This window comes from Lolium rigidum, chromosome 7, assembly GCF_022539505.1.
Source record: "Lolium rigidum isolate FL_2022 chromosome 7, APGP_CSIRO_Lrig_0.1, whole genome shotgun sequence".
Taxonomy (NCBI): domain Eukaryota; kingdom Viridiplantae; phylum Streptophyta; class Magnoliopsida; order Poales; family Poaceae; genus Lolium; species Lolium rigidum.
This window is the reverse complement of record NC_061514.1, coordinates 332,641,202-332,663,734: the sequence shown is the minus strand read 5'-3', so window position 1 is coordinate 332,663,734 and position 22,533 is coordinate 332,641,202. Positions and strand designations below refer to the sequence as shown.

Sequence of the window (22,533 nt, the reverse complement as noted above, 5' to 3'; positions counted from 1 at the left end):
TCATCTCCCGAAGGACTCTACACCGCCATGGTCGCCTCCGGAGTGATGAGTGAGTAGTTCACCCCTGGACTATGGGTCCATAGCGGTAGCTAGATGGTTGTCTTCTCCTCATTGTGCTTCATTGTTGGATCTTGTGAGCTGCCTAACATGATCAAGATCATCTATCTGTAATTCTATATGCTGTGTTTGTCGGGATCCGATGGATAGAGAATACCATGTCATGTTAATTATCAAGTTATTACATATGTGTTGTTTATGATTTTGCATGCTCTCCGTTACTAGTAGAGGCTCTGGCCAAGTTTTTACTTTTAACTCCAAGAGGGAGTATTTATGCTCGATAGTGGGTTCATGCTCGCATTGACACACGGGACGATGACGAGAAAGTTCTAAGGTTGTGTTGTGCTTGTTGCCACTAGGGATAAAACATTGGCGCTATGTCCGAGGATGTAGTTGTTGATTACATTACGCACCATACTTAATGCAATTGTCACGTTGTTAGCAACTTAATGCTGGAGGGGTTCGGATGATAACTTTGAAGGTGGACTTTTTAGGCATAGATGCGGTTGGATGGCGGTCTATGTACTTTGTCGTAATGCCCAATTAAATCTCACTATACTTATCATGTCATGTATGTGCATTGTTATGCCCTCTCTATTTGTCAATTGCCCGATCGTAATTTGTTCACCCAACATGCTTTTATCTTATGGGAGAGACACCTCTAGTGAACTGTGGACCCCGGTCCATTCTTTTAATACTGAAATACAAATCTGCTGCAATACATGTTTTACTGTTTTCTCTGCAAACAATCATCTTCCACACAATACGGTTAATCCTTTGTTACAGCAAGCCGGTGAGATTGACAACCTCACTGTTTCGTTGGGGCAAAGTACTTTGGTTGTGTTGTGCAGGTTCCACGTTGGCGCCGGAATCTCTGGTGTTGCGCCGCACTACATCCCGCCGCCATCAACCTTGGTTTCTTACTGAGGGAAACTTGCCGCTGTGCGCATCACACCTTCCTCTTGGGGTTCCCAACGGACGTGTCAACTACACGCATCAACATGTCGCTGTCCGGAACCAATGGCCCCGAAGTGACAGAAATTGGGACAACCGGAGGGGATGGTAGTGATGTGAGGATCACATGTGTTCACGGAGTGTTAATGCTTTGCTCCGGTACTCTATTAAAAGGAGTACCTTAATATCCGAGTAGTTTCCCTTGAGGCCGTGCTGCCACCGGTCGGTAGGACAAAAGATGTTGTGCAAGTTTCTCATTGCGAGCACGTACGACTTTAATTGGAACACATGCATATAGATTGATTAGTACTTGGATACCGTTTTATTATTATCTGCAAATGCCACCGCTATGATTGTTACATGAGTTTCTCTCATCCATGCAACGCCCGTCATCCGATCCCCGTGCCTATAGTATTTTAATCCTGCTGTTTACTAAAATCACTACTGCTGTCTTTGTTACTCTGCTGCTTGTTATTTTACTACTGCTACTTGCTATAAAACTGTTACTACTCGATAAACTCTTGCGAGCAAGTCTGTTTCCAGGTGCAGCTGAATTGACAACTCCGCTGTTAAGGCTTTCAAGTATTCATTGTCTCCCCTTGTGTCGAATCAATAAATTGGGTTTTACTTCCCTCGAAGACTGTTGCGATCCCCTATACTTGTGGGTCATCAAGTACCTTTTACCTTTCCTCCCCGGCAACGGCGCCAGAAAATAGCTTGATGTCTACGGGAGCTTCTATTCTTGTAGACAGTGTTGGGCCTCCAAGAGCAGAGGTTTGTAGAACAGCAGCAAGTTTCCCTTAAGTGGATCACCCAAGGTTTATCGAACTCGGGGAGGAAGAGGTCAAAGATATCCCTCTCATGCAACCCTGCAACCACAAAGCAAGAAGTCTCTTGTGTCCCCAACACACCTAATAGGTGCACTAGTTCGGTGAAGAGATAGTGAAATACGGGTGGTATAAATAAGTATGAGTAGTGGCAACGCAGCAGTAGTAATGCAGTAAAACAGTAAACAAGCAGCGATAGCAGTATTTAGGAACAAGGCCTAGGGATTACATTTTCACTAGTGGACACTCTCAACATTGATCGCATAATAAATAACTCTTTCTCATATGTGCTACATACACTCTTTTGTTGGATGATGAACACATTGCGTAGGATTACACGAACCCTCAATGCGGAGTTAACAAGCTCCACAATTCAATGTTCATATTTAAATAACCTTAGAGCATAATAGATCATTGCAAAATAAACCAAGAACTAACATAGCGCACACACTGTCCACATTACACTATGAAGAAGGAATAGATCACATCAATACTATCATAATGATAATTAACTTCACAATCTACAAGAGATCATGATCATAGCCTACGACAAGAACCACACGGTGCACACACTAGTCACCTTTACACCATGCAGGAGGAATAGACTACTTTAATAACATCACATGAGTAGCACACAACTAGTAGCGATACAAAGCTCATCATATGGATCTCAATCATGTAAAGCGGCTCATGAGATCATTGTATTGAAGTACATAGGAGAGAGATTAACCACATAGCTACCGGTACGACCCACGAGCCTCGATGGAGAACTACTCCCTCCTCATGGGAGACAAGCGGCGTTGATGAAGATGGCGGTGGTGTCGATGGAGAAGCCTTCCGGGGGCACTTCCCCGTCCCGGCGGCGTGCCGGAACAGAGACTCCTGTCCCCCAGATCTTGGCTTCGCGATGGCGGCGGCTCTGGAAAGTTTCTCGTACCGTGGTTTTTCCCGTATCGAGGTTTTAGGTCGAGGGGCTTTATATAGGCGAAGAGGCGGCGTCAGGAGGTCGAAGGGGCGACGACACCATAGGGGGCGCGGGCCACCCCTGGGCCGCGCCGGCCTATCATCTGGGGGCTCGTGTCCCCCTGCGGCGACTCTCGGGTGTTCTGGATGCTTCGGGGATTCTAAGATGCTTGGGCGTTGATTTCGTCCGATTCGAGAATATTTCCTTACTAGGATTTCGGAACCAAAAACAGCAAAAAACGAGAACCGGCCATTCGGCATCTCGTCAATAGGTTAGTTCCGGAAAACGCATAAATATGACATATAATGTGTATAAAACATGTAGATATCATCAATAATGTGGCATGAAACATAAGAAATTATCGATACGTCGGAGACGTATCAAAGGTACACCTTCCCTCGAGGAGCTATGCTTAAGGGTTTGGAATAGGTGTGAAATGACATGGATGAGGAGGAAGGAAGGAGCTTGAGTTTAGTAAGGAGAAGAAGCCAAGGACACCGATGTAGGCGGTGGCACCGTTCCTACTCTGGCCGATGTAGGTGTGGACATTGAGGAGAACACAATCAGGATGAGAGGAGGAGGAGGTAGGCATGGCCGGAGACAAGTGGCGCCGGAATCCTTGGGAAGGGGGGAATCGTTGCTCTTTCTCTCCTTTTGCTCCAGTTTTTTTCCAGAACAATGTGCTCCAGGTCAGGACGATCCATCGATCCAATCGGACGGCGGAGGTTTCCCAGAGTCGTGGCCACGAAAACCCGACCATAAATAAGGCCCCGCGAGGCCCATTCCAGCTCTCCCTCTCCTTTCTCCTAAAACCCTAGCGCCGCCTCCCAAACCCCTGACTCAGCCAGCCGCCGCCGCCGACGAAGCGCGCGGGCGGCGAGAAGATGGCGCTCTACCTGCTCTTCGAGTCGGCGTCGGGGTACGCGCTCTTCCACGCCTACGGCATCGACGAGATCGGGCAGAGCGTGGACGCCGTCCGCTCCTCCGTCCTCGACCTCAAGCGCTTCAGCAAGGCCGTCAAGCTCGCCGGCTTCACGCCCTTCGCGTCCGCCATCGACGCGCTCAACCAGTGCAACGCCATCTCCGAAGGCATCATGACCGACGAGCTCAGGAACTTCCTCGAGCTCAACCTGCCCAAGGTCAAGGACGGCAAGAAGGCCAAGTTCAGCGTCGGCGTCATGGAGCCCAAGGTCGGCTCCCACATCACCGAGGCCACCGGAATCCCCTGCCAGTCCAACGAGTATGTGCAGGAGCTGCTCCGGGCTGTGCGGCTGCACTTTGACCAGTTCATTGACCAACTCAAGGTGATGGATTTTGCATACACCTTACTTGCGATATGTTTTATGTTGCATTGTTCAGTAAAAGCTTGAACAGTCTAACATGGGGTGTAAACTGTTATAGGATGAATCATAAATTCATAATATTCTATCTTCACATTGTGGTATTAGTTGTTCGTTGGGGCTGTTGTATGTGGTCATGGGGCTTTCTATAGCAGTGGAAAAAGTTTGATGTTCTGCTGGGATGAACAATATATTTTTGTATGAACTGGGTGGAGAGAGTTGCACAATACAGAGTTGATGGGTATCTGTTTGTCTCTAACTGCCTTTCTGCTTGCTACAGCAGTCTATTAGTCTAAAATTACCTAGTTTATACAGTGAATTGCCTGCAATTGGACAAATATATTGATTGCTGACTTGTTGATTCAACTGTGACTGTTTTATGCCATCTGTAGGCTAATGATAGTGTTTTCTGGTCTTGTTTGTAAACTTTGTTCTGTTGGTTTTCGGTTGCAGCCATCTGACCTGGAGAAGGCTCAGCTTGGCCTGGGGCATAGCTACAGCAGAGCAAAGGTTAAGTTCAATGTGAATCGTGTGGATAACATGGTCATTCAAGCGATCTTTCTATTGGATACACTTGACAAGGACGTCAATTCCTTCTCTATGAGAGTGAGGTTCGTTCCTTATCTTTTGCTTAGTTTAACTTTGTGATGCTTCGGTTTTAAATTTGTGATGTATTTTGTTGATGCTAACATAAAAGCCTTCAGAAAATCCTAGTTTTTGGTATACTAGAATGGACATTTAATCATCACATGTTCAATTTAGCTGTTGGTCAACAGGTGGTGTTGCTCTTCCGAATACAGGAGTTTAAAAAGCAGATGAAAATTAACAAATTTCGTTTGGATCACCTTTTTCTTATATCAGTTGTGGCATCATCATATTTGGTCATTATGCTATATTTACAAACCCCAAACACAAGTTTATATTTTTACACGTTTACTATGTGTGTTATATGTCTGACTTTATTTATGCTTGTTCCATATCCATTCATGTCACTATCTGGCTTATAGTGACAAGTCTGTTGTGCACTGTAGTATCTTTCACATTATGTCCTGTGGTTATGAAAGATCATTTTGACTAAGCAATCCTGCTGTATATCCTCTGCTATGCATGTTTTTGGTGGTTTTACTGGCCTTTCTTTTCTTTCAACGATTGTCGACACTGTAACTAGTTTTGAACATTCATCACTGTGGTTATCTGATATGTCAGTTGTTTGGGTGTATTAAATTGTTGCTTAACCACAATGCAGGGAGTGGTATGGCTGGCATTTTCCTGAGCTGGTCAAAATCGTCAATGACAACTACCTTTATGCTAAGCTTGCCAAGTTTGTGGTGAACAAATCTGATTTATCGGAGAAAGATATTCCAGCTTTAGCAGATCTAATTGGAGATGAAGACAAGGCAAAAGAAATTGTTGAAGCAGCAAAGGCATCTATGGGTAACTTAACTGTCCACAATTGTTATTTACTTCTCCATAGTTGGGGAGGTGGGGTTATTGTTTAACTATCTCGTTTGTGTTTCAGGCCAGGATCTTTCACCTGTTGATTTGATCAATGTTCAACAGTTTGCTCAGAGGGTCATGAATCTATCTGAGTACCGCAAAAATCTCTACGAATATCTGGTGACAAAGATGAACGATATTGCACCAAACCTGACGTCATTGATTGGTGAGATGGTTGGAGCTCGGCTAATCTCTCATGCTGGTAGTCTTTCAAATCTTGCAAAGTGTCCTGCCTCTACTCTCCAGATACTAGGTGCTGAAAAGGCGCTGTTCAGGTACTTCATACATGAAAACCTTATGTATTCCAACGTCTTATATTGAAGATGTGCTCTCTTATTTTTTTGTGTTATCCTTCTACTCAGTTTTTCCTTTATGTTTCTGAAATCTTGTGATTGATTTCTTAATGTTACTACAGAGCCCTGAAAACACGTGGAAACACACCGAAGTATGGTCTCATCTTCCACTCATCTTTTATTGGTCGTGCATCAACTAAGAACAAGGGAAGAATGGCTCGCTACCTGGCAAACAAATGTTCCATTGCTTCCCGCATTGACTGCTATTCAGGTTAGTTGAAGGACATCAACCAAATGTTACACATTCTGATTCCACTTCCTGATTATTTTTCCCATTGGTTTATGAATTCCAGATATGAGTAGCTCCATTTTTGGTGAGAAGCTGCGAGAACAAGTTGAGGAAAGACTGGACTTCTATGACAAGGGTGTTGCACCACGTAAGAACCTTGATGTGATGAAAGCAGCTATCGAGGGCTTGACAAACACGGAGGATGATGACGGTAAGGATACATCTATTTGTTTGTTAGTCTCCCAATCACAACCTCAGGTCATGTTTTTCAGTCCACATTAAACTGTTGAGTTAACACCATGCACCATTAATTCTTTCGCAGGCAAAGAGAATGGTGAGGCATCTGCTAAGAAAAGTAAGAAAAAGAAGTCTAAGGCTGAGGCTAATGGTGATGCAATGGACGTTGACAATGTTGTGGCTGAAGCTGAAACCCAAACAGAGAAGAAGAAGAAAAAGAAGCACAAGCTTGTTGAGGCGCAGGACGAAGAGATGCAAGCCAACGGTGATGATGAAACCCCTAAGAAGAAGAAAAAGAAGAACCGTGATGCTTCTGAGTCTGTTGATCCCAAGACAGGTACTGAAGGGAAGAAGAAAAAGAAGAAATCCAAGACAGATGACGAGTAGTACTAGTTTAGGGCCTACGTATCAAGTATGGAGTGTTGAAGTTGTTAATGAAGGATCGAATTTTTGTACGACAATAGATCCAACCATGCCTGACTGTTTAAGTATGTACTCTTTGAGCCCTTGATGAGGTTTGTAATGTAGCTTGCATGGATTGAAGCGGCGAAGCTGTTGCACTAGTTCCGGTTCTCTGTTTCTGCCTTTTTATATTCAGGTATCTGAGTCTGATGTTTGAGGATAGCGTTAGCTTTTGAATGGCCTACAAATTATCTCATTGTTTGCTAGTTGCTGTGTCATGTTACAAGCTCTGTTGAGGGCAAAAGGGCTCAGTCGCTTTAGGTCGAAACAGTGTCATATATTTATCTTCTGATGATTTTGCAACTAGACCGTACTCATGTCATTACAGAAAGTATGACGAGGGCATGTAAGGTTCTGTTTGATTCATGAATTAAAAATTTCAAGATCGGATCCTTGTGGTCATTTAGTGTGCTTTTTCATACATTTTCTTCTGATGATTTTGCAACTAGCCCAGATGACAATTTTTTGCTAGCCCATATGAAATTTCTCAATTCGGCATTGCTGGTTAGCGGTCACTGAAGGAGAAATGATGAGGTCAGAGTTTACTAGGTCCTTTCCATTTGCTTCTCTTCGTTCACAGAACTCTCAATCACTTAATTTCAAGTCTTTGTATATATATGTGTAAAGTTTATCTTTGAAACTGAGAAGATAAAAAATAGAACAAGCTTGAGGAGCCCCATATCATGAGATGCCTGCCAATGGCCAAGCCTCCCAAAAACAAGAAAAAGAAGAACCCTGATGCTTCAGTGGATGTTGAGCCTAAAACGGTCACCAAAGGGAAGAAGCAGAAGTCCAGAACTGAAGGTGACGATTAGACTATAACCTCTTTGTGCTGCTTCATGAAATTAAACATCTAGTATCTGATTTATTCATAGGCATGGATCTAATTTGGTCTCAACTGTTGCAGCTTTCACCCAGGGTGGTGCGGATGACATTTTGAGGTCTATAATGTAGATGATCATGTATTAGGGAAGCCTTTCAACTATTGCCATTTTCTTGTGCTGTTTTGTTTTACTGTTTTGTGATTCATGATTCATAGAGTGAGTTGCCCTGTTGCATTGTACTGATAGTGTGTTGGGTTTTTGTTCTTGAACGAAGATGTTCTGATTGAGCACTTGAGAATAGCTATCATGTGTGTCCGTGGGGAAAATAAGATGACATCGCTGATACCTGGTTCCGACGAATCTTTTTTCTCTGCTGAACTGGAGTTCGCATCGAAACTAAACTTTCAAAAAGAAAACTCAGCTACATGTACTCTCACTCACATAGGTTTCCCTCTTCTGGTTAGGTATTCCTCATGATTGTGTCATGTGATTTCTTGACAATGTACTGCCATAACGGCTAGAGAAAGCTAGAAAATCATTTTAGTTCCAGAGGTAATGGACTACTACTATGTTTGCTCTTCCTGCTAGCTGTTCCTTTATTCTTGACTGAAATACTAGGTTGCAGAGGTGCTGAAATAATAGGTTTGGTGTTCCTGCCTTTTCTCCCTACCTTCTGGACTGAAATAGTGGGTTGCAGAGGTGCTGAAATAATATGTTTGGTGTTCCTGCCTTTTCTCCCTACCTTCTGGACTGAAATACCGTGTTTGCTCTTCCTGCCATTTGTCCATTGCTTCTGGACTGGAACACCCTGCTCGTTTTTCCTACTCTTCCTCACTTCCTTCATGACTGAAACACCCTGTTTGCTCTCATTACTCTTCATCCCTTCCTTCAGGACCTGTTCCACTTCATGAACAACACCAAGCCGCCCAAACCATCCTGCAAGCAACTGCGAAGGCTCTTGACCAATTACAGCGCCATTTTCTTCAAGCTCTGCCAGAAACTCCAGTGCTTCTTCCAGCCTGTTGACCTTCTCGTATGCGCCCAATACCAATGAGACACACCTGTCACATGGTTCCAGTCCGGCACTTCTCATGTTCCGGGTCACACAGACAGCCTCATTGATCTTATTAGTGAGGCAGTAAGCGTTCACCAGGAGTGCACACAGCCTCGTGTCAGGTACCGTCCCTGCAAACTGCACGGCATCGAAAACTCGCTGCGCCCCTTCAGAATCGCCTTTGTATGAGTATGCTCTCAGCAAAGCCTTGTAAACCTCTTTCCCCGCGAAGATCTGCTGATCCTCTGTTACTTTGATCAAATCTTCTGCTTGGTCTAGCATGTCAGCTCGGATGTAAGCCATGATCATCGAACCATATGCGCGTTTATCGAGCGGTAGGCCAAGCAGCACGATCTCCTCGAACATTTCCTTCGCGAGGGCGAGATCCCCTGCCTTGCTGTACATGTCCACCAGCGCCGTCAGCATGATCTGATCACAGGGGAGACCTCTGGCTTTCATGGCATGGAATGCTTCCTCGGCTTCCGTCAGCAGATTTTGCTTGCCGTAGATTTGTATCAACTTGGTGTAGTCGCGCACATTCGCTTCGAAAGAATCCTCCATCAGTGCATACTCTAGTACCTGCCAAAGATGCAGTCCATTTTGTAAGGTTACATTGCAGATATGAGATAACATAATGCTAACAGTCACCAATGATGCAGAGTTGCAGACCATGACTTCAGACATCCCTAGTTCAATCTTTAGAAAAGGGTACAGTTCAGAACTTCATAATTTTCTAATCAACACATGCAGAAAAGATACAATTAAGCAAATATTCAGTCTCTATTCATTCCCCAAGAACAAATTTGCAACCTTTGGGTAGCGGTGGTGTCAAGTGTCAACACAGCAACACTCATTTCAATCAAGCATTCACTCAAAAGGGAGCAAACTGCAGTTATCTTAATTACTTCATAAACATGCGAATGAATAATCCCTAGGTGGTTCTAGTACTTCAGAAACCATTCCTGACCACAAGCCAGCACACACATCCTGTAATTTCCATTTGCTACAGAAATTCAGCAACGAGATTGGCAGAGGAAATGCAAACCGACCTCGGCGAGAAGCGGGCTCTCCATGGCCTTGAGCTCCTTGAGGACCAGCAGCCAGTCGGCCCTCTTGGGCTTCATGGCCCTCACCCAGAACGCGAGGACCACGCCGAGATTCTCACCGCGGGGAGACAGGGACACGATGCGCGGCATCAGCGCCCTGCAGCGGTTGGGCAGCTTCGGTGACAGGCCGCGCAGCGCCTGCTCGTGGGGCTCCGGCAGGTCGGTCCCGAGTTCATCCCACCTGAACCGCGGCGCCTCCTCCGCCTCCGCCGCCCGAGGCCGCGCCTCCGCTCCACGGCTGCACGCGCACTGAGAAGGCGCCCTGGCAGTGCCGGCGCTGGGTACTTGCGCGACCCGCGAGTAGAAGGCTGGGGCGGCGAGCGACACCATTGGAGCTCGCCGGAGAAGACGACTGGGGAGCCGAGCACGAAGCACAGGGACTCTATCCGCTGAGGAGATTGAATCTCAGCCGTCCGTCGGCGCGAAATCCGATCGGACGGTAGCGGTGGCTCTGTAGCTTTGCGAGGGAATATCCGGACCGTAGATGCCCCATCGCACGGGCACGCGCGGCGTGGGCCCACCCGCGCCCGCCGCCAGGTATATATAGGCGGCCCTCGCGGCCTCGCACGCTCCTCTCGATCTCTAGGGTTTTGGGATTTTAGCCTCCGCCGCCGCCGCACGCGAATTCGACGAGCTCGCCGGATCCGATGGCCGTGACCTTCTCCGAGCTCCACACCGCCGAGGGGCTCAAGGGCCTCGAGGCGCACCTCGCCGGCAAGACCTACATCTCCGGGTGAGCACAGTCGCCTTAACTTGCTTACTTCCGTAGGCGTTCAGATCTGGTGGTTCGTAGTGGTCTCAGATTTGAACTGATCGGCGCTTGCGATTGCGATTGCCTGTGGTGTCGGTGGTTTTCTCTGTCGCCTCGGATTCGGCGAATCTGGTGATCTGATTTGGGTGTGTGCTGCAGTGTTTGCTCACTAGTAGTTTACGTTGTGCTTCTGCAGCGATGGGATCAGCAAGGACGACATCAAGGTGTTCGCGGCGGTGTCCACCAAGCCTGGTGCCGAGTTCCCTAATGCTGCCCGCTGGTATGACACCATCGCCGCGGCTACCGCTGCAAGGTACGATTTGTAAAGCTTGCTCCTCTACCGCCGGAGATATCTGGATGGATGGTTGCTGAGTATTGTGTATGCTGGTTGCAGGTTCCCTGGCAAGGCTGGTGGTGTGAGTGCTTCATCCGCTTCTGCTGCGTCTGCTCCTGCTGCTGCCGAGGCTATGGTTTGCTACTATACTACCCTGCTGTCTCAGTTACTTCGTTGTGATGTTGACTAATTGAGCCTATTCATGTTTATTATTTGTCTGCCAAGACTTCGTAGTTAACTTGCTACACTCCATAGCTGATGTAGTGTATACTTCTAGAATTTCATTATATGCGAATGATAGTACTCTTATTTAAGTAGTAGAGTCGTAAGCCTTGCATGCTCTGGACGATCCTATTTGGTCAAATACCTAAAGAAAAGTAGCGATTTTCCTGTCAGTAAGGTACAAAGGCTTCTTATTCCACAAGAACAAAAGCACCTTTTCATTCTTTCATATTCTAGGGGTTTTACTTGGAAAAGATAATGTTGCATAGTAAAGGATTCGGGTCCATAACCATGAGTTCCAGTGCACTAGATCTTGTAACACTTAGGAACGAGGCCCTATCCATTAGTATTCCACATAGGAAATCCTTTAGAAAATACAATTAGTTCATAGACAAACTTGGGGTTTGTTAGCCAAGGTAAGATGCTCTGGATGCTGTACGCAATTGATTTTTAGCCAAAAATACTCAGTGCATTATCTGTTTATAAATGGTCATAGATCTTTTCTGCATTCAAATATAATGATTTTGCCATATTGACATTGTTTTGTGTTGTGTGTTTGACCTTCTTACAGGATGTTGATGATGATGACTTGGACCTGTTTGGTGATGAGACCGAGGAGGACAAGGCTGCAGCAGCGGCGCGTGTGGCTGCCAAGCCTGCCAAGAAGAAAGAAAGTAAGTTTAGCTGCCTGTTTGTGTTTGCTTGAATTTTCTGCTGAGTGCTAAGCTACTAGCCTGCAGCACTTCTCTAGTCTGGCTTACATTATCACTGTCCGGTTTGTTTTGGTATTGTTTGTGTTCTAACGTCAAAACTTATTTAGGTGGAAAGTCCTCTGTTCTCATGGACATCAAGCCGTGGGATGATGAGACTGATATGAAGAAGCTGGAGGAGTCTGTCCGCAGTGTTCAGATGGAGGGTCTCACTTGGGGTGCATGTAAGTAAATTGTTTCATATCTCCTGTCTCTGATAGAGCACTGATTTTAACAGATTCATGGAACTAATTCACTGCTCTTGAACTCTGCAGCAAAGCTTGTTGCTGTCGGTTATGGCATCAAGAAGCTGCAGATTATGATGACGATCATCGATGATCTCGTGTCAGTTGATACTCTGGTCGAGGAAGTACTCCAGGAGCCGCCCCACAATGAGTATATCCAGTCCTGTGACATTGTTGCCTTCAACAAGATATAGAATCTTGGTCTGTGCCCTTGTTGCTGCTGGATTCTTGGTACTGGGATTGGTCGTTCTTGAAGCATTTCCATCCCATTTAGTTACCCCTCTTACAGAAATGCTACTAGTTCTGTTTTTGAGTGATGCCCTGGTCTCGAGTATCTGTTACCTTTTAAATAGTTGAATGAATTGCTGAGTGGTTTGTAATGGCGAATACATCTGTCATCTGGAGTAAAATCAGTCTCTTGTTTACTGTTGTGTTTATACTTGCTATGTGATCTGAACTTGCATGCATTCTGTCTCCTTACTGGAGAACGGAGGCCTCAGGCCAACCGTGGTCTCTTATTATTTGCTGGTATGAAACGGTCTAGGCACCGAGCTGTGCGCTCATTTTCAGTTTAGTTGGCCAATTATTTTGCAATTTTTGTTAGCCATGGAACTTGACTGACATATGTTGATAGATTCTCACTCATTTCTAAATTACCTTGCGTTTTATGTTTAGTATGGTTTATCACAAACAGTACACTCCATTTTCATAGATTTTTCTTTTTTGCAAGCTTTATAACCTCCATGAGAATAAATGTTGCGACGATGTTGCATATATAGAAGAAAAATGCCGCATAGCTTTTCTGCAAGCCTTCACAAGCTACATGATCCTGACTTTTAGTCAGACCAAGTGGCTAGAATTGCGGTTGACCGGAGGTTAGTTTAAAGTGATTGACGCCTACCGTTGCCCAAATAAAAATTCATAGAAGCTCTGTAATGTTTTTTCCATGTAAACAATTTGGATTAGATTAAACCAGGAGCTCCTAAAATCTACTCCCTGCGTCCCACAACTTAAGTCGTTTTGGCAAGTTGGTTTAGAGCTTGCAAAAACATATTACATTATTGAACGGGAATACTATCTTCCACATCAATTATATTTGATTTTAATTTTTCTATCAAGAAGATAGGAAATACTTTTGTACACCCACGAAGATAGGGTTCATATAAGGGCATGTACAATGGTAGAGAAGACATGCCTTCCCTTACCCCGCCACATTAGCTGGAGAAGGCATTAAATGTAAGTCATACAGTGCATTTTCTCTTACAGCCATCTCTACCAATTAATATGAATAATTAAAATTTGGTAGGAATTTTTTGCTAAGAGAAGACATGTGATACAATGGAGAAAATAGTCTTTCCTTATTTTCTAAGAGATGATCCCTTAGCTAAGAGAAGAAAACCTTCTCTCCCTTCATTCTCTCACATCCAACTAAGCAAAAATCTGACGTGGCATCCCTAAGGGAAAGGTGACATCACCCCATTGTACGTTCCCTAAGTTCTGTTTCGTGTTCGTGCATGAACATTTTCCAAGTTAATGTAATAAGAAGGATCATAAACATGTTAGATGTTCATACGCCAACAATTCAATAGGAAGTGTGGTTATGCTTGTGACTAATTACCGTTTCCTTAATTTGTACATGGTGTATGTATTTGTACGGATGGTGGAGGCAAACAACAGGTACATTTCATTAATTCAAGGGAGAGTTGGTGTAATATCCCAGGATTGGGGTTACAAAAAGAGAGAAAACAGATGTGTGCATTGCATTCATGCATAGAAAATCCGGGAAATTTTCGCGCGTTCAACTAAAACACAAAGTGATCGAGGTTTCTCTTGTGTCAATGGAATTGATCTATGTCATCGACACAACTGCGATAAATTTCGACATGACCTTTGTTGATTTATTATGTTTTCGAGGGAAATGGTTTGAATTCAAATTCAAATATGAGAGACATAATTTCAAATAAGAATTTGAATTAGAATTAGAATTCTAAACAATTATATAAATACAAAGTAAATATAAATAATAAATGAGAATCAAATATTATAAATAACAATTCACATAAGAATTATTACAACACTTATTGAAATATTACAAGTTACACAAGAAGTATGAGATTGCAAAATGGAACTAAAAGAATTCCTAAACTAAATCTTCCTAACATTTCTTGTTCTTCTTTCCCTGCAAAAAGAAACAACAAAGACAAAAGGAAAGTAAATTGTGTTATGGTTAAAATGTCGCCATCATCAAGGATGAGGCATTTTGATATTGGAACTCAACTTCGGGACATTAGACACTGTTCTAATATTCGAATGCGATTAGAGGGAATTGTTTATCTTAGGCAACAAATGGGACTTCGGAACCAATTAGGATCATTAGGCAACCATCGGCAAGTAGGCAACAAAAGGATATTGGGCCACAAAATCTGATCCATTTGAATAGGCAACAAAAGCAATAAATTATTTTCCCTCTAATCTAGTTAAGTCCCTATTTAAACCAAACCCACAAATGCATATAAATGAACCATGTCTGACATGGATGAGTCGAGCATGACCCTAAGCTCAACTTCGAGTAGTTTCCACTTGGCGGTACCAAAAGTAAAGCTCAAGTTGTGAGATAAGAGCAACTCTGACGTTGCTTGCTCAAGGAGGAAGAGAAAGGAATGTTGTCCTCTTACACTAGATAGTGAGGCACCCACACAAGCGGCACGATCCACGAGAATACGAGGCAGTGTGTTGTCAATCGCACGACAAGCTGTCCGGTAATACAAAAGCAAGCCACTACATCCAGCCGCACCATGCACCGACCAAGCCCTAGAACAACGAGTTCATTTCACATGCCGGAACAAGTAGCTCTTCATTCGGATTCCTAGAACAGCCAAGATATCAAGATTCAAGAACAGCATCAACGACTATAGTATAGTAGCTAGAACGAGAAGAAACCCATTTTATATCCACCGGCTCAAACAAGAACAATAGCTATTTCCACAAATATCTCCACTATCCAAACCACTAGAACATACCAGCAATACATAGCAGTCACCTATTTAGCAGCCAGATCTTAGGAAGAAATAGAGGCAGCAACGGGTGCAGGCTAACCACAAGGAGGTGGTGTTTCAGTATCCGGAGACCAAGCTACCAAGAGCAACGGGTAGAAATTCATAGGCTTGATCATATATCCGTTCTTAGATTTGCATAATCACATGAGAAGAAATAAAGTAGAAAATACCAAGCAAGTAGATCCATCTACCCTTCCACTAGATTTTTATCTAGGAGGATTGGAGGGATCTATTTCTCTCGATCACGGCATAGAGATGCTATGCAAGAATCCTCACAGAGAATTAAATCACATATTTTAGCATCTGTTCTTATCACAAGTTTGGGCCTCTCGCCTTTGCATCATTGGCAAGGCTACAAGATCAAGCACAAGCATCTGTTCCTATTAACCAATGATGCATCATCGAGTTGGAGCAAGCATAGATCTGTCCATTAAAATCAATTCAAGCATCACTATGGGCACTGGAATGGACAGATCGCATCATCCGACCCTACAGCTATGGTCAATGCCTAATTCTCATTTTACACAAGCACCTATAGTACCGGATCCTATTCATACATATGTATCTCGTGCACACTCATATGAGGCACCACAGGATATATAGGGGTAATTAGAAAGCACATGGGTACTTATGCAAAGGAAGAAACGACATTAAACCTAAGTTCGTAAGAACATCAGCTTAAGCACAAGCTAACCACCATACAAAGTATCTGTTTATAAGTAGCATATCTGTCCAGAGATAAATCTCAATACACCACCAAGACAAGCTTGTCCAGGATCATATATTCACTGTCAAGTTGGACAGCTACAAAATCATATCACCAGTGATAGGGAGCAATACCAATTCAGAGATATAAAATAGCATCACTGAATATGTAGTACAAATGCACATCTATCAAGCTTGGCAGACTCAGAATGATTCAAAGTAATCAATAAGCCACCAGACAAGGCATCTAGCCACAACAAGCTATCAATTAAGCCCAATCATATTTAACCGAAATAATTAGACGAAGCCACACATGCTCGGGATATCTACATCATCCAAAATGGAGCAATTTACACAAGCACAAGCCACCCATGCATGATAATAGGCAGAGTCAAGAAAGGGGAATAGCTCACGGTGGTTCGGGCGAATAGAGGAAGAGGTCGACGCCGGGGTTGCGTCCGCGACACCATCCATCCGGCGTCGAGGATGCGATAGTCATCACCGGTACACGGACGCCGGGGTTGCACATCGGTGGCCGTCCCGCCGGCGTCGAGACAGTGGTCGACACACGACCAGAAGTATCACCACCACCACACCAACACCACTGGACCATCTCAAGCACCACCATCAAATCATGGCGAGCCAAAGAGGGGCACCGGGGTAGTGGTCAGTAACGAGGTCGAAGGAGAGCAAGGAGCGGAGGCACGGACGACCATGCCGGAGCGGCATCTCGTCGACGTACGGGAGCAGCCGGAGAAGCGGCGCGGCGGTAGACGGCGGTGCTCGCCGAGGCTGGTGGTGGCCAGAACCAACACAAATAAGTAGCTAGGGTTCCGGGGTCGGGGCCGACCGCTAGAGACCACGAAGTTCAAATCGACAGAGGGGAGTGGTAGAGCTCGTCGGGGGAAGCAAGAACCCCAACTCGCCGGAACCCGAGAGGGTCGGAAGCGGCCGGACTACGGCGGCGACGCGACGGAGTCTTGGGGGTGAGTTCAGCGACGGGGGCATCTAGGAGAGGGAGTGTAGATGGAGGAGAGCGAGGAGAGGAAGGCGGAGCCTCACCGGCCAACGACGGCGGAAGATGCGGCGGCCGGCGGCCGGAGTAAGGCGGCCGGCGACGACGGTCACGAGGGCGAGCGAGAGACTCATGCGCGTGTGCTTGTGTGCGTGGACGAAAGAAAGAGAGAGGAGAGCGAGAGGTGGGTCGAGGTTGGGTTGAACCCAACCTAGGCCAAGCCGACCCGATCGGTTTGAGCCTCATGGGCCAATTCGGTCCGGTCCAATTGGACCGATCAACTTTGCTATTTTAGCCTTTTGTTAAATTTCTTTTCTAGAAAATCATTCACACTTTGCCAAATTCATGTAAAATTAAATTCAACTCGAGAAAAATACTAAAAACCATTATTAACGTTTATTATAAAAAGAAATTTCTCAACCCAACTTTAATCCACAAGTTATTATTTTAGAATTGTATGAAAAATATAAAACCCTAAATCCTTATTGAATGAAATTACAACCTTATCATTTCTTGTGAAACCCTAAACCCCTAAATTCAATTAGAAACCCTAGCTCCATTACTTCATGTGAACCTTAAATTGTTTCTAAACCTAAACCCTAGGTTAAACATGTGATCATGATATTTTATCTTCATTCATAGGATCATAATGAGCAACTCAATGCTTGATCATATTCACATAGAATATAGTAACCCTATCACTAATTAATTGTTAATTTATGTTCTCATCCAAATAAAACTAGATGATCAAGTAGGATCATCCAAGTGTAAACCCTAGTTCCACTCCTCAGAGACATCAACCTTACCTATTCATGCTTAGCATCACAACATTGTGATGAACTTCAATAACAACTATGCCAAATATAGTGCATTACCTAACTATATTCCACTAAACCCTACTAAATATTAGATACTTATGAACCATAATATCCAGGAGCCAACTATGCCCTATTTTAGTGGATCCGATAGTAAAACCTAGACCACATCAACCCTAATTGATATACTTCTTATTACTTAAGAAGTATGTTCTTCAAAAGTTATTCTTTTGAAGTAAATAAGGAATCATCATCAACCCTGCCTAATAGAAACCATAAACCCTAGCTAGCTATCACCAATTTGGATGAATCAACTTTGATAGCCATAATTTATAACTAATTATTTAAGATGCTATGGCTTAACTCAACCTTACAAGCCCTAGGTGTTGATGAATCCAACATTGTTTTGATCCATCTAATACTTACTCTAGAAACCAATTGGAATCATAGTAAACCATAGAAAACCACAAACCTAATTATCATACTTGTTCTTTATTAAAGAACATGTTCTTCAAAAGTTATTCTTTGAAGTATATGATAAGTAATCATTAACCATATCATATAGTACCTAAACCAACAATTGTTCTTTACATATTAACATTATGCCAACTACTTTTCCTTGTGTGCTACGTTGATTACTATGCTATAATATACCACTTGTTTATGATTCTAAGGCAACCAAAACCCTAATAAGAACCTTGTATGTGAATCACTCTAAAAGTGCAACACACCCTAAACCAATAATTACAACTCACTAATCCTAAATCATCGTGGTTAGGTCACGCTTAGAGCGATTGCATCTCATACTTATGTATTATTGCATCCTTGCCAATCTTTTAAACATCGTCCTTACCGGACGATGATGCTATTTCAGAATTTGGAGTTATTGCGTAACGAAGACCTTGCACTGCATAATCTTGCGAGTCCAAGAAAGGCAAGTTCATCACTTGCTCATGTCATTTGAGTATCTTTATCAAATTACTTGCAAAGTACTATGATTATCACTATTGCATAAAACCAAAACCACTATTTTCATAACTATGAATATGACTATGTGGTGGGCAATGGAACCATGGATTGTGTTGATATGGTGGAGGTTCCATTGCAAGGGTTTATATCCATCTAGGATTAAACAACAAATGTCGCCGAGTGATTCTTGTGCCGTAATACCCGTGTTAACCATAAGATGCGGAGTGGGACGGAATAGTCAATTGTATTTCCACCTCTTGTACATCAACGGATGCGCTTTACCGTAGACCCTTGATCCAAGAGAGGACAAGTGGTACCCTTGATCCAAGAGAGGACAAGTGGTAGGGTGGGGGTCCCGATGAAGTCCCCACGGTAATTGCGGTCTATGATGGGTTGCGAGCTGCCGGCGAAGGAGTTCATGGTAGAGACCCGAGCTGTTGTCGTGGTCGGGGTCCACCCGTAAGTGGGAATAATGGGACCGGCGAGGACCCGGGGTCGAAGTTTGCGGCAAAGGGTGGGTGTATGAGGCAGCGGAGGAATATGATTGGCTATGACCTTATACCGGGCCTCACACCAAAGGAAGTGTGGACGGGGTGTACGCCGGTTGGCACCAAGGTTAAGATCTCTTATGGGTAAAGCAACACACCTCTGCGAGTGTAAAGAACCGTGACCTGTCACTCCTGTTCGGGATATGGAGCTGTGACAGCGGCCGGAAAGGAGCTCCATGAAGTTCTAGTAAACCGGTGAAGGTGACGGACATAGTTCTTCCGAATAAAAGCAACCTTTTGAAGAAATGGTTATGAAAACTTGCATTGGTATTAGACTTTACGGTCTAATGCCAGTAGCTAGTGCATTAAACACCTCTTTCCTATAATGAACTTGTTGAGTACGCTCGTACTCATCCCACTCTTAAATCCCCTGCTTAGATATGGAGGCATCGAAGGAGGATCTACGGTCACAACTCGAAGGCCAGAGGGATCAACAAATACTTCAAGGGACGAGGAACTTGACGGAAGAGTCAAACACTACCTCCAACAAGGATCAAACCTAGCTTAGCAATAGAAAGGAACTAGTTTCCTAAACCTAGCTCCTATTTAGCTAGAATCTATTCATGACCTCTAGAGTTAGTTAAATACTCTACAAATAGAGTTCGTGATAAGACTAGACTACGAGTCGTTCTTACGGAGTTTATTTGCAGTTTTACCTCATTGTAAAGTAGGAGGTCTGTGATGATCTTATGTAACGAGAGTCATTGTTGTAATTCTATAGACATGCCTTGGACCCGCATATGTTTCGTTGTACCACTCGAGCGATATAATACTAGTGGAACGGTGTTTCATTGGTGTTATATCGGACTTGCATACTACACCATGCGGTGGTATGCCAGGGTCATCACGAGTTGGTATCGAAGCAAATGCTTTGACCCTAGGATTAAAACCCTTTAAAGGAGACCTATAGGATTGGTAGTGTCTATAGGAAGTTGTCTTAGGTGAACCAAATATTTTTATGACTTAAGATGGGTATTCACTTGAGAATAATCATGACACACTTGAGTCAACATTTCTTACCTAACTTACCAAGATAAAGTAAAGTTAGTCAGCTAATCCCAAACATGCAGTACACAATTAAGTCCTTAAAACAATAGATGAGTAGATCGTAGTTGGTATACAATACATGGTAGTCCAAAGAGAAGATACAACCATAAGGAAGATATCCTATTGGAAGATGTGTACCAACACAAGTTATGGTTAAGTAAGAATTATTCGGACACTGTAATAGAAGTAATATCAAGTAATATAGATAAGAAAGATATCCTACTAGAAGGTGTATAACCAGACAAGTAATGGGTAAGTAAGATCTATCCAAACTTGTGAAACATTTGATAATAAGTGATAAATGTAAGTCATATAAGGTAATATAAACCATGATGAGTCAATCATGGGAGGTAAGAAAGAGAAATATGATTAAAATATGTCTACTTACAGGGTAGAGTTGTTAATCATATATGATTCACCGAGAATCGTTATGTGATGGTCTAGAACATCTTAAATATATAGGAGGAAAACAATATGAAGCCAGGTTGTTCAATAATAGTGCAAGAAGCTGTGTTTCCAAAACCATGGGAAGTGTGCCAAGCACACCATGACCATAGTCTTACAATAGAAACACCTGTAAGTATAGGAGCTATAGTCCAATAGTTATGTGTTTAGAATAACTATGTTAGAATCTAGATATACCATATGAAGTAGTCCTCAACATAATGAAAGCTAAGTTAGTAATTCCAAAGGAAATTAGGTTAACCTTAACTATCCTAGACCACCTTGTTTCAAGTTTATCTTATTGCAATTGTGCAATTAAGGTAAAGGTTGAGACAAATAGTAGACTTCCATATATTCGTGCTAAGTATCATGATACAAACCTATCTTTGTGGTGTTATATACTACACATCTCAGCTCGATGTTTAGAGATGTCTTACTCAACTATCATTATTCAGGCTTATGATGGTGTGTATTATAAGCACAAAGTTGAATCTTCTTGGATTTTTATTGGATTTTAATGGATTGACTAGATCTGTGCATGAAGTTTGACCTTGGTGTGCAAATGCATGTTGCATCATTGAGTTCTTTCTTGATGTTACAGGTCTAGAGGGTAAATGGGATCGCGTGAGGGAGAGACGAGTTACCAACCAACTGAGGTAATAGTAACGACTCATGAAGAGAGGGAGGCAAAAGAAGGTCAGGAAAGAGAAGCTAAGCGGATGGAAGAGGCATTCTCCGCTACTAGAGCGTCAACATCAAACCCTGTCCTGCTTGGGCAAGAATTCTTCGAGCACATGGAAAGGATGGCTGAGGATAGAGCAGCAAACTTAGCACAACAAAATGAGTTTTTCAGTCGTTTGATACGTGAGAATAATGGAGGTATCGAAATGAAGGGTCAAAAGGAGTGAGTCTTACGGAATTTCTACAAACCAATCCATCGACTTTTGCTACCGCACCGGAACCTATGGATTCGGATGATTGGTTGAGGGACACGGAGCGGAAATTAAATACGGTTCGGTGTAATGATGAAGAGAAGGTTAGATATGCCACCTATCTACTATCGGGACTAGCGGCGTTATGGTGGGATAACATGATTCTAATTCAACCTTCGGGACATGTTTTCACGTGGGAAGAGTTTAAGAAGAAGTTCGAGAAGCCCGGGTTCACGAAAGTATCATGGAACTAAAGAGAAGAGAGTTCGAGACCTTGAAGCGAGAATGACTTGTCGGTATGGAAATATCTAGTAGAGTTTGATCGTTTATCACGTTATGCAGCGAGAGGATGTAAACACGAGAGGAGAAAAGGATAAAAGGTTCTTAAAAGGGATGAATCCATTCCTGAAAATGCGGTTGAATCTAACCAAATGCACAAGGTTCCACGAGCTAGTGGATACTGCAATTACTTTGGAGAATGATTATGAAGAAGTGCAGAATGAAAGAAAACGGAAGGCAAGGTTGGAACCACAACCAATTCAGATACAACAAACTCGATCAGAGATGAATTTCCAAACTAGAGATGAGACAATCACACCATTTTATAGTCAAGTTCGATGCCATAAGCTGTGCAAGAAAAGGTCACTATGCCAAGGATTGCACGCAACGGGATATTACCTGTTTTGGATGTGGACAACTAGGTCATATGAAATCAGAATGCCCGGATCCATATCTGGTACGAAGATCTAATGAAGCAATGAACCAATTTTCAAATCACCGGGGGAGCTCATCATCTA

General features: G+C 43.5%; 3 protein-coding genes across 3 annotated transcripts; 2 read left to right on the top strand and 1 right to left on the bottom strand.

Annotated features, from left to right (window-relative positions):
• The first annotated feature begins 3,682 nt into the window (after positions 1–3,682).
• LOC124677076 (nucleolar protein 56-like) lies at positions 3,683–7,126 on the top strand. The gene is made up of 7 exons (XM_047213069.1): positions 3,683–4,106; positions 4,596–4,753; positions 5,389–5,576; positions 5,662–5,914; positions 6,055–6,203; positions 6,286–6,432; positions 6,544–7,126. The coding sequence occupies exons 1-7, from the start codon at positions 3,687–3,689 to the stop codon at positions 6,843–6,845; spliced, it is 1,617 nt and encodes a 538-aa protein (XP_047069025.1). The 5' UTR covers positions 3,683–3,686; the 3' UTR covers positions 6,846–7,126.
• A 1,305-nt stretch (positions 7,127–8,431) lies between these two features.
• On the bottom strand, positions 8,432–10,234 carry LOC124675156 (pentatricopeptide repeat-containing protein At1g01970; the record flags this gene model as incomplete). The annotated part of the gene is given in 2 exon segments (XM_047211226.1): positions 8,432–9,377; positions 9,848–10,234. Coding segments are annotated over 2 exon segments (1,333 nt in total), but the record flags the coding sequence as incomplete, so codon positions are not given.
• A 268-nt stretch (positions 10,235–10,502) lies between these two features.
• LOC124670783 (elongation factor 1-beta) lies at positions 10,503–12,630 on the top strand. The gene is made up of 6 exons (XM_047207263.1): positions 10,503–10,637; positions 10,852–10,968; positions 11,050–11,125; positions 11,783–11,885; positions 12,032–12,145; positions 12,236–12,630. The coding sequence occupies exons 1-6, from the start codon at positions 10,552–10,554 to the stop codon at positions 12,397–12,399; spliced, it is 660 nt and encodes a 219-aa protein (XP_047063219.1). The 5' UTR covers positions 10,503–10,551; the 3' UTR covers positions 12,400–12,630.
• The last annotated feature ends 9,903 nt before the right edge of the window (positions 12,631–22,533 follow it).

Bases quoted from the DNA above. Each gene is read 5' to 3' on its own strand.
- LOC124677076 (XM_047213069.1), top strand. From the start codon at position 3,687: ATGGCGCTCTACCTGCTCTTCGAGTCGGCGTCGGGGTACGCGCTCTTC. The intron at 5,577-5,661 runs GTAACTTAACTG...TTTGTGTTTCAG, and splicing joins AGCAGCAAAGGCATCTATGG to GCCAGGATCTTTCACCTGTT. The intron at 6,204-6,285 runs GTTAGTTGAAGG...TATGAATTCCAG, and splicing joins CCGCATTGACTGCTATTCAG to ATATGAGTAGCTCCATTTTT.
- LOC124670783 (XM_047207263.1), top strand. From the start codon at position 10,552: ATGGCCGTGACCTTCTCCGAGCTCCACACCGCCGAGGGGCTCAAGGGC. The intron at 10,969-11,049 runs GTACGATTTGTA...TGCTGGTTGCAG, and splicing joins GCCGCGGCTACCGCTGCAAG to GTTCCCTGGCAAGGCTGGTG. The intron at 11,126-11,782 runs GTTTGCTACTAT...ACCTTCTTACAG, and splicing joins CTGCTGCTGCCGAGGCTATG to GATGTTGATGATGATGACTT.